Source organism: Drosophila sechellia, chromosome 3R, assembly GCF_004382195.2.
Source record: "Drosophila sechellia strain sech25 chromosome 3R, ASM438219v1, whole genome shotgun sequence".
Taxonomy (NCBI): domain Eukaryota; kingdom Metazoa; phylum Arthropoda; class Insecta; order Diptera; family Drosophilidae; genus Drosophila; species Drosophila sechellia.
In genome coordinates this window covers 22,362,427-22,379,607 of record NC_045952.1, presented here as the reverse complement: position 1 = coordinate 22,379,607, position 17,181 = coordinate 22,362,427, and the positions used below count along the sequence as shown (strand labels likewise).

The window sequence follows — 17,181 nt, the reverse complement described above, 5'->3', positions numbered from 1 at the left end:
GACGGCCAGACAGAGACAGAGAGAGCGCAAAAAAAAGAGCGAACGGCGAAAAGTCAAAACGGTAAAAAAACATAAACCAACGCCTCGCCTTTGCAGGAAAAACTATTACCTGAAAAACTGAAAACGTTAGAAACTTAAAAAGACCCCTTGCCATTGGTGTCAAAATACGAATTTGCACTTGGCTCCCCATTTCTCATTCTCAATCCGGGTCTGAGGCTGCTCAGCTGGACAAGGAGAGGGAATAAATTCGTAGCAGGCGCTGCTCGGATGTTCATATTCATCATTTTGTAATTTTGATTCCTCGCAATTGCAAAATTTAAGCATACGTTTTAACTTCCTCTGACGCCTTTATTTACAGAACAAATTACCGTGAAATTTTAGCACTAGCCGTACGTTATTTTGTATATTTGTACGCATGTACGTGTACGTGCCACTCGTCCGTCTGCACAAATGCAGATGTACATGTGCATCATAGTGAATTGGAGTATTTTTATACATGGAATATCTGAGCTATTGTAGTATTCCGGATAGAGCCAACAACCACAAAGACGAGGAGTTTCCACGGGAAATAGGAAAAAGGAACGGAGGAACAAATAAGCAGCAGCAGGAGGCGTAGAGCTTGACCAGGTGTCAAGGGAAGACGGATAGGCTTAAAGGCAGGTCTACCTTAGGATCTTAGAAATAGGATAAATCGAATAAACTGAGAACCATCACATCTACCAATCGACGCACAGGAAGCGGTAAGTTTCGAAATCTGACTTACAAGTCACTCCCATTAGAGTTTTTGCTTGCTTTTACACAATTTGCATTACTAGTTTTCTTATTAGTTTAATAAGCACCCTACTATAACACACTGCCTCCAGTACGAATGCACTCCCAATCAGCGATCGCGATCCCATTTAGAGCAGCACCCACACATACCAACTGGTTTTGTTTACAAACAAACATGAAACAAGTGAGCCTATCTGCCAGCCAGGTTTTCGTTTTCCTCGCCATGGAGTGAAAAGAGCCATGCACGTACTTTGTCTGCTAGAAAACTGGTTTTCTTCTGGCTTGGAGGTGCTTGGCCGCAAACTGCAGCGGAGTTGGTTTTTCTAGGCCAGCAGAGAGCTCCAAAGAGAACAACACAGTGAATACTGGCCAATGTTTGTTTTCATATTCTTATCAATCAGCATTGAACGCTTGCTTAGCAAAACAACAATGAAATTTCGTTTGGTTACTTAAAAAAATCATATCGTAAACAGTTTTAAGTGATCTAGTTCTGGCGGGCTCCACTGTGCCGATGGAAGTGCTGACGGAATGCCAAACTGGTTGTAGCCATACAGACGACAGCAGACCATAGCTCACCTCCTACGCTCGCTGGCAGCTGCTTCTTTGTGGCTGCCTTTGTTTTGTTCCGCTTTAAGGCCAGTATTGACTAATAGAGCCACTTGTTCTTACCGTGTGTCACCTATGTACAAGTATTTAGGCTGCGCAAGTGACTAGTTCATTGATAAAACCGGCGATAAGGTGTCGAGCTATCTTCGAAAGCATTTTGGATGTATACACGCCCCGCGAGTGACATCATGCACCACATTCCAATTAAAGAGCTCAATTGATTGAAATCTTGCGAATAAACACAAGGGTAAAAGAGGGAGTGCATTCGTAAAATAGCCCCTAGTCATAAGATCTAAACACATAATTTGCATGATAATTTTTGGTTGCTTTTGCACACGTTTGTTATAACTCTCATTCGCATGTATTCACGGCTTTGCCTGAAACCCTAATACGCCAAGCATTTTTCACATCGCCAACTGCATTTTCACTTTCATTTCCATCTTACTAACATTACGATTTGTACATCTGTTTTGCTCTGGCCGCGGTTTTCTTAACCCTCCGTGTGTGCCTGTGCGTGTGACGGTGCGATTGTATGCGTGTGCAGATCCTCCGAAGGTCCTCCTATGTTCCCTCAACAGGGAGGGGGTGGGAAGGGAACCAGGCCACAGTCGACACATCAGCAGAACCACAACCATCAAGCCCAGCATCACCAGGCGCCGCACTCGCACCACCATCACCTTCAGCAACAGCAGGAGCAGCAGCAGTCCCACGCAGTGTTCGTACCGAACCACAGCGGTCTGCACCACCACCAGCAGCAGCACTTACTGCAACAGCAGCAACACCAACAACAAGCAGCCGCCGCCGCCCATCTTCAGCAACACATCCAACAGCAACAGCAGCAGGTGCAAGCCCAGGCTCAGGCGCACCACCAGCCGGTCATCTACTACAATACCCAGCCGTCCTACGCCGCCCATTCCGCGGCGGTTAACAACAGTGCCAACGGCGGCGGCGCTACCCTCCAACTGAGCGCCGCCGCCAGTTCCAACACATTGGGACATCCCCTTACTGGTGGTCACCATGGTGGAGCAAATGGCGTGGCGCCTGGGGCGAACATGTCTCGTGCCCTGAGCAACCCAACTCTACCACCCCACTTTCAACAATCAGCTGGCCTGATCGCACCTGCCGGCGGAAATGCGGGTGGACCCTACATTTCCGCCACTTATATACCAATTAATCAGACCGGACCTTTGATGGGCATGCAACCAGCTGTGACATTTCCCACTAACGGAGCGGCTGGAGCTCCATTCTATGCGGCTGCGCCACCTCCTCCACAACAGAAACAGCTTCCTCCCACTGCTCAACAACAAGGTCCAGGCGGTGCACCGGGAGCTGGTCAAACGCCGACACTAGCTTACTACCAACTTGCGCCGAACGCTCAGAACACTGCTGGAAACAACGTGGTTAGTGGTGCCAATACACATCGCGGCAATATGCGCGGAGGGCAGAGGTCTACTCCCACCGCCCAACATACCAACTACTTTACCGCATATACCATGGCCCCAGGAAATGCCCAACGTCCCGCTCCGACAAGTGTGGCTCCCATGATGAACTCGCGCAGCGGTGCTCTGAACGGAGCTGCTGGTTTTCATCTGCCCCACAACTTTGGCATTCCCAGTTTGGCATTGGGACCGCCTGCTGGAATGACGACCCCTATTTTGGCTCCGGCTGGAATGCAGGCGCCGCCACCCCAACCACCAGGCGGGCTGCACACATTTGCTCCGCATTTGCAGAGCAACAGCGCCACCACCTTACCTAGTGTCCCAAGTGTGACTGGAGTTCCCGCGGTGGCCAGTGGTTTTTCAACCACCTCGCTCCCAACTCCTTCAGTAACAACAGCACCGCAACTGGGGGCCAACAGCGATAAGGTATGCAAGCGCAAATACGCCATTCCCATCATCCATCCTGACACCATGGAGAATGTGATGGATGGATGGAAAAGATCGGTTTTTATAAAAAAGGACTCAAACTCGACACTAACACAGCACACAGATCTGGACACAGCTCTGGATGACAATAGTACCTTGTGCCTGTACCAGGCGCCCACCCTGATGGACTCTGTCTCGGCGTCATCGGTATTGTCTGGTGCAATGGTAGATCAGCAGGTCCAGACTGTGAAGCCGACGACTTCCCTCAAGCAGTCCGTTTCCCTGGAGAAGGTGCCAGAAGCGGTTTACTGCAAAGACACTGTGGGTCAGGACGTACACCCATCACCTCCACCCAAAACAACGGATAAGGATCAGATCAGCGTAATTGTAAAAGACATACTAGCCCACTCGGGCAACACAGAAGACCATCTAAGCTTCTGGCAGTATAGTGACGGTGAGTTCATAAAAACGTCCAAATTTTCTTTAGAATTGTATTTGTAAACAAAGGGAAGCATCTCAATATCGTTGAGATGTTGAATTGAAGTTAGCCGGGCTTCAAGTGTCAAAGTCTAATGATTCCTCTTGCAGTGGACAATGTCACGGAGACCCACAATAGCCTGCCGATAGTACAGTCGGACTTGCCCGATGCAACCGATACATGCCAGCAACCAGTGCTTTTCCAAGAGCAAGCCAAAAAGCAACGTCCCAAATTGGCCAACAAACAAAGTGAGTAAAGTGGCGTTTAATACATTAACGTCGACTAAATTCTTTGCTCACAGGTACAGCTACGCCAGCATCCATAGCGAATGACGTAGCTGAGGCAGCGGCCAGCGGTTGCCCAGGCGTCTCCATCCTGCCCAGAGGCCAGTCGATGGTAACACCAGCTGGCCCCTCGACAACCCCGCCACCTTCGCGTGTCGCCCAGCAGAAGCCAACAACCAAGTCGATAGCTACCACAGCTGTAGCAGCGCCGGTTAAGCCAAAAACGGAATCACCCAACAGGAAGTCGAGTATTCAAGCCGCCACCTCGACTACGACCAGTTCGGGAGCCTCCTCGTCGACAGCCTCGACACCGACCCATGCATCCAGTAAGCCTAAACAGCAGCCTGTTAACAATCTGCAGCATGGAAAGCAGATTCCAGGAAAACTACCAACTCCAGCATTACCACCGACTGCTTCACGAATCTCGGCTGCCGTTACCCTGCTTGCCGGCACCGCGAACATAACAACCACTACCAAGAAACAAAGGCAGGCCCAAAAACGGGCCAGGGAGCTGGAGAAGAAAAAACAGAAATCCTCGATAACAAGCACTACAAGCACTCAAGGGCAGAACAACAATGGCAAGGGCAATGGTAATGGCAACGCCGCGCTAGAAATTAACACAAATAGCAACAATGCTGCCACAGTGACCACAACATCAATGAGCACACTGACCACAACCACGGCAACAGCACCCACAACCAAACAAGGAACGGCGGCTGTCGATGACAAGGCGACGGCGCAACCGACGACTGATACGCTTAGTGCAACTAGTAATAATCCTAAAGTAAGTTCTATTCTTAGAGACAAAAAAACTATGCTCAATCCCAAGGAGCAATTGACAAGCAAAAACAACAACAATAATAATGAGGATGGCATCGACGCGAAGGTGGAGAGCGATCCTGAATGTAAGTACAAATTACTTAATTTACAAAAATTAAAATTAGTTACGACAAAGCATAGGAGCGTCTTATCTTCTTTTCTGTGCAATTCCATTTTCATAGAAATGGAATTTCCTAAGAACTGATCTTATAAAACGATAATGAGAGTCAAATGAAATCATTTTTTCTTCAGCTGACAACAAAGACGACAGCATGTCGAACATTACCGGAGAGAAGTCAGAGAAGCATTTAGCCAACGAAGAGATTGTGGCCAAGTTCCTGCAAAAGGACAGCCCCGACACATCCGTTGCGCACGCGGAGACGCAACAGCTTCAATTTCTTAACAGTAGTAGCTCAGTTTGCGAGGAAGATGAGCCAGTTCCGGTGATTTCTGGAGGAGTGACCAAAACGGAGGAGAATGCCGAGGCCGAAATCAAGTTCGGTGATTTTCATGAGGATCCACGCAACGACACAGGTTTCATATGCAGCTCCACATGGTCAAGTTCGACGATCAGTAAAGCGGCGGAGGATGACTCATCGCAAAGCAGCAGGAGTGCAGATAATGTGGATTGTGCTCCCAAGGTTGTCGAACAAATTTCTGGAGAGAAGGGCGCAAGTAGCAAGATGAGCTCTCCGGTACCTAAAGCAACTGGCTCAGAACCGGGCTCCCCCAAAACCAGTCGCGAACAAGAAATGAAGTCGAAGAGTCCCAGCCCGAGTCCAGCTCCGCAGGTTCCCAAAAACTATCGCTACAGCATTGAAACTTTACGTGAGCTTGCCAAGCGAAGAGACTCACGTAAGCCACCTATGGTGCCCTGCCAGAAGGGCGACTGCATCTCACAGCTGTTCGTATCGCGCCAGCAGCAACCGCAGCAGCACCATGGCCAGCACATCCAGCAGTACCAGCATATGAGCTTCAACGAATCATTGGACTATGTGCCCGGGAAGCGTGGTCGTGGTCACGGACCCAACAAGAAGCACCACGACGGACATCAGCAAATGGGCGGTTCCAGTAGTATGGGCAGTGGAAGTAGCGGAGGAGGTGGAATTTCGAACTCCAGTCAGCGGCACATGGACATTATCCGTGTGCAGCTATCTCTTAAGGAGGAGATAAAGCTATCCGAGTGCGCGAATGCGTGGCAGCCAGGTACTCTGCGACGCGTTTCAATAGCCGGTGGTCAGGATGAAGACGACGATGTCGAGGGAGTGCTGAAAAAAGTGCGTGGAATTCTCAACAAACTGACGCCGGATAACTTTGAAGTGCTCCTTAAGGAGATGTCCAGTATCAAGATGGACAATGAGGCTAAAATGACAAATGTAAGTTGGCTTAAATGCATATGTATGTACATATAAGCATTAAACTAAATACTTTGATATACGATTTAAATATATTTCTTGAAAACTAACAACACGGTATCGATACATTTTTTCAGGTCATGCTGCTGATCTTCGAGAAGACAATTAGTGAACCGAACTTTGCACCCACATATGCCCGCTTCTGCAAGGTACTTTTCCACGAGATCAAGGCCGAAAACAAATCCCTTTTCACCAGCTCGTTGATCACGCGTATTCAGCATGAATTTGAATCAAATGTAAATGATGCCAACGCAAAGTCTAAGAAGCTGCAGCCAACAATGGAGCGCATCAACCAGTGCTCGGACCCAGCTAAAAAAGCGGAGCTGCGCGCCGAAATGGAGGATCTGGAATACCAATTCAGACGACGTGCTTGGGGCACTGTTCGTTTTATCGGCGAGCTCTTCAAGCTGCAGTCGCTTACCAACGATCGAGTTCTCAATTGCGTGGAGTCGTTACTCGAACACGGATGTGAGGAGAAACTGGAGTATATGTGCAAGCTACTGACCACAGTGGGTCATTTGTTGGAATCCAGTCTGCCGGAGCACTACCAGCTGAGGGATCGCATTGAGAAGATATTCCGCCGCATCCAGGACATTATAAACCGTTCCCGAGGTACGTCGCATCGCCAACAGGTCCACATTAAGATCAGCAGTCGAGTGCGGTTTATGATGCAAGATGTGCTCGACTTAAGGCTACGCAACTGGGATCAGCCGGCCACCCATCAGTCAGGACAGCAGGGCGGACGCGGTCGACAGAAGCAGCACGATGACTCCAAGGATCAGTCCCACAGTACCGGTGGAGGTCGTGGCGGGGGAATGAATCAGCACCAGCAGTCAACTCAACACCAGCACCAAAAGCATCATAATCAGCACGGTCACGATGGCGGAAACTACTTCATGCAGAAGATGCCAAACAAACAGCATCACGAAAATCAGACCCTGAGCATAGATCCCAGCAAGTTGCGATTTAGCAACAGCAGTGCCACCGACGACTCAATTGCTAAGCTAGGCAACTCTTCGCACTACCAGTGGCGCAATGTCGGCAACCGTCCGGTCAGTTCAACGCAAGTAAATACGTCAAGTGCACCTCCGCCTACATCCTTGTTGAAGCGGCCGGGCCAAAACTACAAATTCTTGCCGTATCAGCAGCCTTCGACAGCTGCGGGCACTGCCATTGCACCTGCTGGCGGTAACAAGAGCAATGTGGAAGTAAATGACGCATTCGATGGCAAGCAATGTCAGGGGCTCATTGTAAAGCTAGTTGAGGAGGCTCTCAACACGCGCGAATGGCAACCGGAGGTCCTGAGTGTATGGCGTTCGCATAGCGGCTCGCAACAGTCGAAGGCTTTGCTCTATTTACTGACGGACTACTTGCACAAGTCTACGGTGAAGCGTCAGCACCGGCAGGCCTGCGGCAATATCTTTGCTTATCTAATGGACAAGGATGCCGTGGAGAAGAAGATTTTTGAAGAGGCGTACTCCCGGTTTGGCGACGATTTTCCTGATCTGCTGGTGGATGTACCAAACGGCTGGGGCTATGTATTCGAGTTCCTGGGGCCCATCATTCACTCGGGCCATTTGGACCTAAAAGATGTTTGGCAGCGTCGCTGGCTTGATGACTTTTTCTTTGCCGAGCGGTTTGTGTACGCCTTTGTTAGTTACTTTGTTCAGGAATTCGGAGCCGCCTATGCCCGTAAGTTGTGGCACAACGACTACAAGCTTGATCGAGGCCAGCTTTTCTGGAACGACGTGCGCAAGTATCGGGAGTTTGTACAATCGCACAGTTTTTACTTTCTGGACAACGGACCCGGACAAAATCAAGGACATGCCAAAGTTAAGGCGCCCACAACTCCACGTTCGCCGGTGGAGCACGTAGAGCGGATTAGACACCTGTTAGCCATGTCATGTGACATGGCCATCGACTACATAAACACCAACGTGGCCATCAATGACAAGTTTGTGAGGCAGCTCACTAGATTTCTGTGCTGTGATTTCGCCCTGACTGTGATGACAAATACCCACAACAACAACAAGAGCGGCGGCAACTCAAAACCGCTGCAGCTGAACACCGAGAGCTTCCGTAGCTGTTGCACTCCACTACTGCGACTGTGTATCGACGCCCAGGAGGCGCTGGAGATAGCTTGCATAGACGAGGCTGTGGACTCTCTGCAGCAGCACTTTATGACCGAATACGAGGACGACATGGCTGCCGGCGAAACTATCTGCAACACGTTCAGCGTTCTGTACGAGAGCGAGGTGATACCCAAGGAGTCGTTCGACAAGTGGTATAAGCTAGAGATGGCACATTCGAGAGCATACCGTCGCCCATTCATTGACAAACTGCGGGGTTTCATCGAGGAAATGTAGATGACAAAACACCAACCAGCCCATCGGATTGCAGAGAAACCAATAACCACAACGAAGCAAACAACCAACCACAAACTGATCCACACGGAAACATCGTTTGAAACCATTCCTTAGACTAGGCGCGGTCGTAGGTGTCGAAGTCATAAACAATACGCAAACGATCATTTTAAAATTTCACATGTCAATCTTACAACACATGGGGTGTCTCTCTAACACATTCGTTTGTTAGATACGAGGAATATATCTGGCAAAATTAAGATTTGCAAACACTTATGCACCATGAATAGATCAGACGAAATGAAAATTCTTTGTTTTTATACACAGATTTCTTTGGGAACCCAAAACTTATCCATTTCATTTGTATCACAACACGTTCCTTACAGAACTATAAGATTATTCCCTTTGTATGACTTGGTCATAATTCAGATTAACATATTTACACATTACTCGTATCAAAAAATAAAAAAAAAAAAATAAAAAAAAAATTGAAAAACTATGTAAAACTGAATCTACGATGTCGAAAAATATTTTCAAATTCTGACAATGCCTTACCCAATGTGAACTGGGTATAGAAATATATTTATGTATATTTACATATGGACTATTCATTTTTGTAATGCCACAGTATTTCGTTAAACATTTAAATTAATGCGGACATCATTTATAGAACTAGGTGCGTAGCTTAGCATACTTTTCTAGACTTTAAACCGAATTTTGTTTATTTTACCTTTCAGTACAAACCATTATGAACTTCGTTTTGTTTGATTTTTTATAACGAACTACATTGATTTATCTACTTTCTATGCGAATGGCTCAAAACAAATACGAAACTTACTCTCCTCTTTTCCCAAATGATCTGTATTTCCAATCTCTATTCTGAGGCTTCTTGATCGACTCAGAAATTTCAAGTATATTAAATCAAATATATATAAATAAATTAAAACAATATTAATTTATAAAAAATTATACGTACGTATACTAAAAAAAATGTAAATTATAAAATTCGTAAAGACATGTAAAGTATATAGCACACAAAGCATGATTATCCAAAGATAAATCTTAAAATTAGCTGTAAAAAGAAAAAAAAATACAGTAATATTAATTTCGAAAAAATATAAAACCCAATATATAGCTATTTAAACCAAATTAAATAAAAAAAATAATCAAGCATAGAAGCAAACACAACAAGGTAACGAGAGAAAAAGCAAAAACAAAGAGCTCTAAGCCGCCTTTAATTAGTTATTTTTATAAAATTGAACGAAAAACATACAACTAAATTGAAAAACAAAAGAAAATCAATCTCATAAATTTATATATAAAATACTTAAAGCGAGGAAACTAACAAATGTAGCAAAAAAAAAGAGTTGTACTAGACTCGAGAATTTGTGTATAAACTTTAGGTTTTTTTTATTTTTACACTACAAGTGACAAAATATGAAATTGATTTACGGCAAAAGCAAAGGAAATTGTACGCATAAGAATTAGCAAAAGAAACAAAAACCATGAAAACCCAATGCAAAAACAGTTAAATTAAAATAGTTAAGAATTGACAAAAAACAGAAGGAGAAAACGAGCAAAAGGAATAGAATCGCTTCTGCACTAACAAGCAAATATTTCTAAAGCCAAGCTAAACCATTTATAAGCTTAAATCGAGCAGTGGGCGTGGCACTTTAACTAGTTTCGTATGCCTTTCGGCAGGCATTCCAAATGCTTTCGGCCAACTTCTGGTATTAATTTAACCAAGGCAAACTGGTGTCCTGCATTTTTAGCAGTCGAAGCAGAAGATTGAGCAAAGCAACAGCAGAATCCGAGCGAGTCGAATACAAAACCCGACAGAAGCACACACATGCGGCACCCAGGGCAAAATAGAGAGACAGGAAAAGGGGCGTTTAAAGCAAGATTAAACAGAAATCAAGAAGAAACTGTAAACAGCAAATAATAAAATCGAAAAGTAAAACTCCAAGGCGTTTCAATGTGGGCCCATCCCCAGGAGCGCTTGGTCACATTCGCGGCATGCAACACACACTTTCATCCGTAGCAATTCCCATACACCACCCATCCACCCTCAAATCGCATCCAACACACCTAAAACATTCATCTTTTGGTGATGGCAGCATTAAGTTCCATTTGCATTGCTTAGCATAAGAGGTTAAGGATTTGGCTTTAAGGCTTGTGCGCTGGCAAAACGTAAGCAAAGCTGTACTAATTTTCCTATACCCAGTTATTAATTAGAACTATAATTTACTCTTCCGCCAGGCAATAAATCTTCAGGACTATGGAACGACGCGGTCGCATTCCGGTGGCCAAGTTCCGCACCCAGGAGGCCAAGACACGCAGTAGGAGTCGCGTCAGGGAGCCGGACTACAACGAGCAGGACCCAGAGCACGATATGTTTACCTTGCTGGAGGATAACATTGCCCTCCGGGAGGAGAACAAGGCTCTTAAGCTGGAAATCGAGACCCGTGAGTTTACGTTTACGTAATATTATTCTAAACAGTCAAAAAGCTAATCTTTAAACGTTTTACAGATAAAACCACACAGGAAGAGCAGCAGGCTCAGCACGAGAAGATGTGCGCTGCACTGGAATCCCTGCAGCAGCAGCAGACCAACTTCGAGACCCAAATTAAGGAGCTGAGCTCCAAGTTCAACAAGGCTCTCAACGAGCGAAACGCTTTAGACAAGCTGCACAAAATGAAGGTCGATCAAATTCACAAGTATGTTTCATAAATGTCTCAAAAAAGGTCTAAGCTTCTTATTGACTTATATATCTCCGTTTGTAGTCTCACCAGCGAGCTGGAGCATATTCGCGAGAAGCAGCAGAATCCGGCACCTCCAATAGCTCCCCGTTCGGTGCTCGGTTCCGTTGAACTTAAGCGAAAGCTCTTCAAGATCCTGCAGTCGGGCAGTGCAGACAGTGCTGACAGTATCGGAACTCAGGAGTTGGACAGTCTGGTTGATGCCAATTCGGAAGGGGTGCCCATTACCAGCGGTCTGGTGGAGCGTCTGGCCGATGAGTTTTTGACTCTCAAAAATTCCACCAATTCGGTGGAGCTGCAGTTGTACGAGGCCAACGAAAAGATGGCCGAGCTATTGGAGCAGGTATGATGCGGGAGTAGCCAATAACAATTGTTTAACGCGCTTCTAGAGTTTGTTAATATATTGTTATTATTTTAAACATTTTACATTTATTTCCTCCTTGTATGGGAAGAATAAATGGACTCAGTTTAATGGTCCACTATAGGTTTTAATTATATTTTTTCTCATTCTTGTTCTAGCAACACGCGATGGAGGAGGAAAATGAAGCGCTGCGTACGGAAAACAGTAACTTGACCAAAGTGGCCAAGTTGTTGACCGAAAACATGAAGGAGAGCGTGGAAACTAGCCAAAAGTGGGTTCATTATTATATTTCTAACAATACTGAAATGTAAACTAAATGGATGGCGTTATAGAATGGAAGCCGCTCTTATCAAGTTAAAGCAGCGCAATGATGAGCTCACTGCGAAGACTCGAGATCTGACCGATGGCCAGCCAGGATCCAGGACCAGTACGTCGTCCAGCGTGCTGAACGAGCAGGTGGAGTTCGAGCAGATCCAGGACCAGGTGCAGCAGCAGGCCAGGGAGCACAACGAGCGCATTGTGGAAATGGTTAGTCTCAAGTTCTGGTTACACTTTGATTTTGCACTTGATCTATGGCTATCTATCAATCTATCTATTCTGTCCATCTGTCAATCCATTAGCAAACACGCAGCGTGTTTGACATTTTCAAGCCGTTCTCGAATATCTTCAAGAGCAACTGAATCACAAAAAGATCAGTTGGTGGAGACGATTTCCCCAATGCACATATATAATACGATCTGAAAAATGCATGGAATGTGGCCAGCTGGGCGTGTTGTTGTTCCCCATTCTTGGTGCCGGGTAAACCTTTCTTCTTTCCTCTACCAAAAAAAAACCAGCCGAGACACGTAAGCAACTCGCTTGCCGTGCGCCGCTTTCCCCCCACTCACGATCCTCTGGCTTTCGATCCACTAACTTGCCCCCTATATGCTTTGATAGATCTACTAATTTTCTTACACTACCACCAATCAACCCAATCTCTTCCTGCTCCTGCTCGCCCGCCCCGTTCTACCCTTGTTCTTGTTTCTTGCATTTGTAGCAAAATCTAATGGATGCGGCTATAGCCAAAACTACTAACGATGAACTAAAAAAATTACAACTTAAGTTGGAGATACTCGAGGAGCAGCTGCGCGAGGCAGTCAAGCGTGCTGATCGTGCCGAGGAGCAACTGGCGCACTACCATCAGTCTGAGCAAAAGTCGCTGGCCGCTCCGCCACCGCCGCCTCCTCCACCACCGCCCCCTCCTCCAATGGCAGGAAAGCTTTTTCCGCCCGGGGGATTTGTGGCAGCTGGCGGTGGCAGCCTGAGTGACCATATTGCCGGACATAGCTTGCGCAAGGGCAGCGGCGACAAGATCATCGAGAATGTGAAACATCAGGTACAGGCCGAGGCTGCAACAGGTATGTAATCCGATCCAGAATCAAACTGCCTTCCAGTTGTCTAGTTTTGAAAGGAAATATAGAGTTTGTGTGTATTTCAGTGGGTGCGCTAAAGTGTCAATGGCCCCCAAACACGTTTTCTATCGGCCTTTTTGGTCTCACTTTTACGACAATGTCATTGGTCAGCCTTCCTTCGTTTTCTACTTAAGGGACCTTTCATAGGGGATGGAAATTCAATAAAGTTTTAGAGCTGCTGGCCAGTAACTTTTTACAATCGAAAGGAGCTCGAGTGCCAGAACTCATCGGGACCCGTGAGTACGAAAAACTATTCTCAAGTTGAACAGACTTTACTTCATGTTCGAGGTCCTTCATGGGCCTGAATCGATTTGAGCAGATTAGTTTGCCTGCATTGTCGGCGTGAATTCGGGAAATTGGCCTGAAAAAGCTGTCAGCAGGAGATTTTCCATTTTACCACCCCACTCATGTTACCAGCCATGTGTCTGCGGCTAATCCTAACCAGCCGTGCGTTGACAAGTGCCTGCCATTGTCGCCGTGTCCTGGAGATCTGGTTGAAGCTCCCAACTTGTTGCTGTCAATTGTCAGTTACGCCCACGCCACTCATCCATCCGGTGGGGCCCCTGTCCCCGCTCCTCTTCTCCAACCTCCGTTCACGCAACACACAAACCCGTCTGCGATTGTAATTGATTTTACCTACACGTCGGCTTCTTTTACGGCTCAATGCAGGCTTTCACTGGCTGGCTGGCTTTCCTCCGCCTCCTCCACTTGTGCCATTCACTCTCGACTGCCGCAGCAGCAACTTCTTAATTAAGTTCGCAAGTAGCTTTTGGATAGGGTCAGGGATGTGGGAGGCAGCGGAAAGTGATGCCCTAGACATGGTATCAATTGGAATTATTAGCACAGGGAGCACGATGCTCCGTTTTACCATTTAAATGCTGTACGAATGTATCGTTATCATCAATACATATTTGAATAGTGATGTCAGATAAAAATCAAAGAAAATTATTCCTCAAATGTTAAAGCACTTCTAATGCAATGCTTGAAGTTATATATTTTAAAAATGACATAAAAGTTTGACAAAAGCTTTAATTATATGTCACTCTGGCCGTAATAACATCATTGTACACAATTTGACTTTCGGATTTTCGATACTCGATTTTGTCCAGCGTTTACCCGCAATGAAAAGCTAGTTGAAACTTAATTAGGCTTTAAATTTTACCTCGCTGTAAACTCGCTGAACTTACTGATTGCTGGTCTATTTGTTCTCACTTTGTAATACATATGGAGGACAATGCGAAGCTAAGGAAATATAACTATATATATATAAGTGTGTTGCCATTGCCATGGCACTTGTGGGCCATCTTTGCCGTTTAATGTACGTCTTTTTAACGGTGAAACAATTGTGTAAACGAATCTATTTGGGTTGCAGAAACATAAAACGATAAACATGTACACACACAACACGCTTTAAATCATCATGTTGTGAATAGAGATATCATACGCATGCAGGGCAGACTTTCTGATAAGCTCAATGAAAATGAAATCAACTCATACACCCGCATCTAATGGTAAATATACCCATGTTCATACATTGTTGCTGAACCTTTTGTGCGTGTGTGCAGCAAGGCAGGATATGCATGATTACATTATATACACCTTTGGCAAATATGTATCTACGTGCTATATATTAAATATTGATCCAGCAGCTGTGCAGCTACAGGTTATTGCAATGTGGCGATATATCTTATGCATGTAAAATTAAAATTCGTCACTTACTTGGGGTTAAAACCTCAGATCAAAACAGCAATGTCAGGGCCATGCCAGGCACACATACTCGCTCACTCCAACACTTTCACTGACACTGCACACTGTCACTAAGCACTTCCGTTTCCGTTTTGTTTTGGAGCTGGTTTCATTTCTGTTGCCTACTTTTTGGCGCGCACTACGAGTCGTATGCGTAACGAGCGCACATTCAAATCGAAATCAATCAACGCGCTTATTGTTGGACGCCAGAAAAACGCAGCCACGAATGTGACGGTTTATACGTAAATATACCTATATATAAATATTTCGATATATATCCACATGTATAGAAAACTTGGCTGTTTGCAACTGAGTGGCGTAGCGCCTTGCGAGCGGAGTGGAGCGGTGAACGCGCGCGCGTCTCTTGAGGCACGTGAAGCGTTTGAGCTGGCAACCAGCCGTACATCAGCTTTACGGCTAGGCATCAGCCGCTGCTCGTGTCCTGGCCGCACTCGTCAAGTCAATCTCGTCGTCCTGCTCGGCGGGGAGGCAAACACAAATGAAGCGTTCCACACCGGAAAGAGATGGAGCGAAGCGAGGCGAGGCGAAGCGAAGTGAATGGAAATGCTGATATTGTCCAAGCCGGGCTGTGTTGTGTGTATACATAACAACAAGTTGCTGCCTGGCATTGCTGGTGTGGCTGCCATGGCCACCGGATACCTGCTACCAGCTTCACTTTCTACTGGCGACCGACCTCCATGACCTGCCTTTTTGCCGAATCTACGGGCTTATGTGTGTGCGCTAGAGTACGGTTTAAACGAATTGTCTTTGGGAGTGGGGGCGCACACATTTGTCAATATCCTGCTCGACACTAAAGCTCTCTGCGCGTCTCTCTGAGTGCCATTTCCGGTTTCATGCGATACATTGAAAACTTAAATTTGATTTAAGTTTCTCCCGAGCCATGCCGACATTCCGGCGAACTGGAGCAAAAGGCTTTTGACTGGCTTCCTTGGAACGCCACCAAGGAAACCTGTCTGAATTTTGGCTTTAAACGAAGCTCTCGCATTTTTCCTACACTTTGCGCTTGCCTTGCTTTATGTTGGTTCCTGGCCCATTTCCTCCATCCCCGCCCAAAACTGTCAAGCTAGGACCGTATCAAATTCGACGACGATGATGACGATGGCGGAGAGGACGCAATTTATTATTTTTACGAGGAAGGGCCATGGCCATAGCACCGTTCCAGAACCGCAAGCCGCATTGTTGTTACTGGGCGGCCGGGCATGGCTTATTATTATTATTTGTGCGTTTTATATTTCCGTGTTTTATTGCGCCACTTTTCCTGCTCCTGCTCCTGCCAGTCCTGAGCTCTCGTGCTGAAAACCCCACTGAACACACACACACACATATCTTGAGCAGGAGTAGGAGACCGTATATTTCCATTGACTTGTATCAGGGTCCAACTTCATTTGTTGGCGGTGACAGTTGCTGAGTGCCCGACATGGTGCTCGCATCAACCCGTTTGACTCTGTCCGTGATTTATGTCCAATTGCTACCTAGCCAAAGTCCTTTAAAGTCCCAAGCTTACTCGATTACGTAGGTGAGTATTGACTGCTCCTCGGGACACTATTATGTCAAATCCTATGCTAACATCTAACCGCATGTTCGTTCGGCTTTGGTAGCGACTTATTGTAATTTTGCCACAAAGCCCGGATCTCATTGTCTTTCACCTTTTTTGTTTCAGGTCTTGACGCTTTGATGCGTGAGTTTAAGTCGGGAGGAGTGACCCTGCGAAGACGCAATCGCCGCAAGACGGGCACCAGCGAGGCTCTCAAGGAGATGTTCCAAGTACTAGAGATAAGTCAGAAGCAAAATCGCAACTCTAAAATATGCGTGGACCTGCACTCGTCCCGTGGAGTTGATGTTTGATCCTGTTCCCGACACCTTTCTCGCCCACTCTCTTCCACCTTGGTCTCAAATCTCAGGACCCCGCTGTCCCTGAACAACGAACATTCCGTGCATTTTCAAACCGTATTATTGTGTGCCTTTTCAAGGATGAAACTGAAGCCATTTTAAAATTTACTAAACTTAAGCCCCAACTCCAGGATGGATTTTCTCTATACAAATCTGATATCTTATATATTATCTACTTGACAATATTTATATTTATATAACCAACTTTTAACCGGCCTGGTTTATGTGTTCATTTTGACAGGTTTCGTGTTTTACTAATCAAAACAACCCCAAACAAAAAATTTAATAAACTTTTTTAACAAAAAAAAAAGAAATTCTTTTATCTTTAAAATGTAATTTCCAGACTCAGCTA

General features: G+C 45.9%; 2 protein-coding genes across 4 annotated transcripts; both read left to right on the top strand.

Moving 5' to 3' along the window:
* Nucleotides 1-650: 650 nt before the first annotated feature.
* On the top strand, nucleotides 651-10,561 carry LOC6607632 (eukaryotic translation initiation factor 4G). The gene is made up of 6 exons (XM_002032364.2): nucleotides 651-740; nucleotides 1,922-3,696; nucleotides 3,831-3,968; nucleotides 4,022-4,909; nucleotides 5,076-6,199; nucleotides 6,316-10,561. The coding sequence occupies exons 2-6, from the start codon at nucleotides 1,941-1,943 to the stop codon at nucleotides 8,602-8,604; spliced, it is 6,195 nt and encodes a 2,064-aa protein (XP_002032400.1). The 5' UTR covers nucleotides 651-740; nucleotides 1,922-1,940; the 3' UTR covers nucleotides 8,605-10,561.
* On the top strand, nucleotides 655-17,139 carry LOC6607631 (shootin-1). 3 transcript variants are annotated; one of them, XM_032721759.1, is made up of 8 exons: nucleotides 655-740; nucleotides 10,861-11,066; nucleotides 11,132-11,318; nucleotides 11,385-11,703; nucleotides 11,880-11,992; nucleotides 12,054-12,249; nucleotides 12,758-13,118; nucleotides 16,600-17,139. In XM_032721759.1, exons 2-8 carry the CDS (start codon nucleotides 10,880-10,882, stop codon nucleotides 16,782-16,784), a joined length of 1,548 nt encoding a protein of 515 aa, XP_032577650.1. In that variant the 5' UTR covers nucleotides 655-740; nucleotides 10,861-10,879; the 3' UTR covers nucleotides 16,785-17,139. The 3 variants fall into 3 exon arrangements, with proteins under 3 accessions (XP_032577650.1, XP_032577653.1, XP_032577651.1); XM_032721762.1 differs by lacking the exon at nucleotides 12,758-13,118 and having other exon boundaries at nucleotides 16,600-16,717; XM_032721760.1 differs by lacking the exons at nucleotides 12,758-13,118; nucleotides 16,600-17,139 and adding an exon at nucleotides 12,342-12,405.
* Nucleotides 17,140-17,181: the final 42 nt, after the last annotated feature.

What these genes read in the sequence shown, in the direction of transcription:
- LOC6607631 (XM_032721759.1), top strand. Translation starts at nt 10,880, where the DNA reads ATGGAACGACGCGGTCGCATTCCGGTGGCCAAGTTCCGCACCCAGGAG. An exon ending in ACGAGCGCATTGTGGAAATG is followed by an intron (nt 12,250 to 12,757) that starts GTTAGTCTCAAG and finishes TTGCATTTGTAG; the next exon opens with CAAAATCTAATGGATGCGGC. An exon ending in ACAGGCCGAGGCTGCAACAG is followed by an intron (nt 13,119 to 16,599) that starts GTATGTAATCCG and finishes TTTTTGTTTCAG; the next exon opens with GTCTTGACGCTTTGATGCGT.
- LOC6607632 (XM_002032364.2), top strand. Translation starts at nt 1,941, where the DNA reads ATGTTCCCTCAACAGGGAGGGGGTGGGAAGGGAACCAGGCCACAGTCG. An exon ending in CTTCTGGCAGTATAGTGACG is followed by an intron (nt 3,697 to 3,830) that starts GTGAGTTCATAA and finishes TTCCTCTTGCAG; the next exon opens with TGGACAATGTCACGGAGACC. An exon ending in CAAATTGGCCAACAAACAAA is followed by an intron (nt 3,969 to 4,021) that starts GTGAGTAAAGTG and finishes CTTTGCTCACAG; the next exon opens with GTACAGCTACGCCAGCATCC.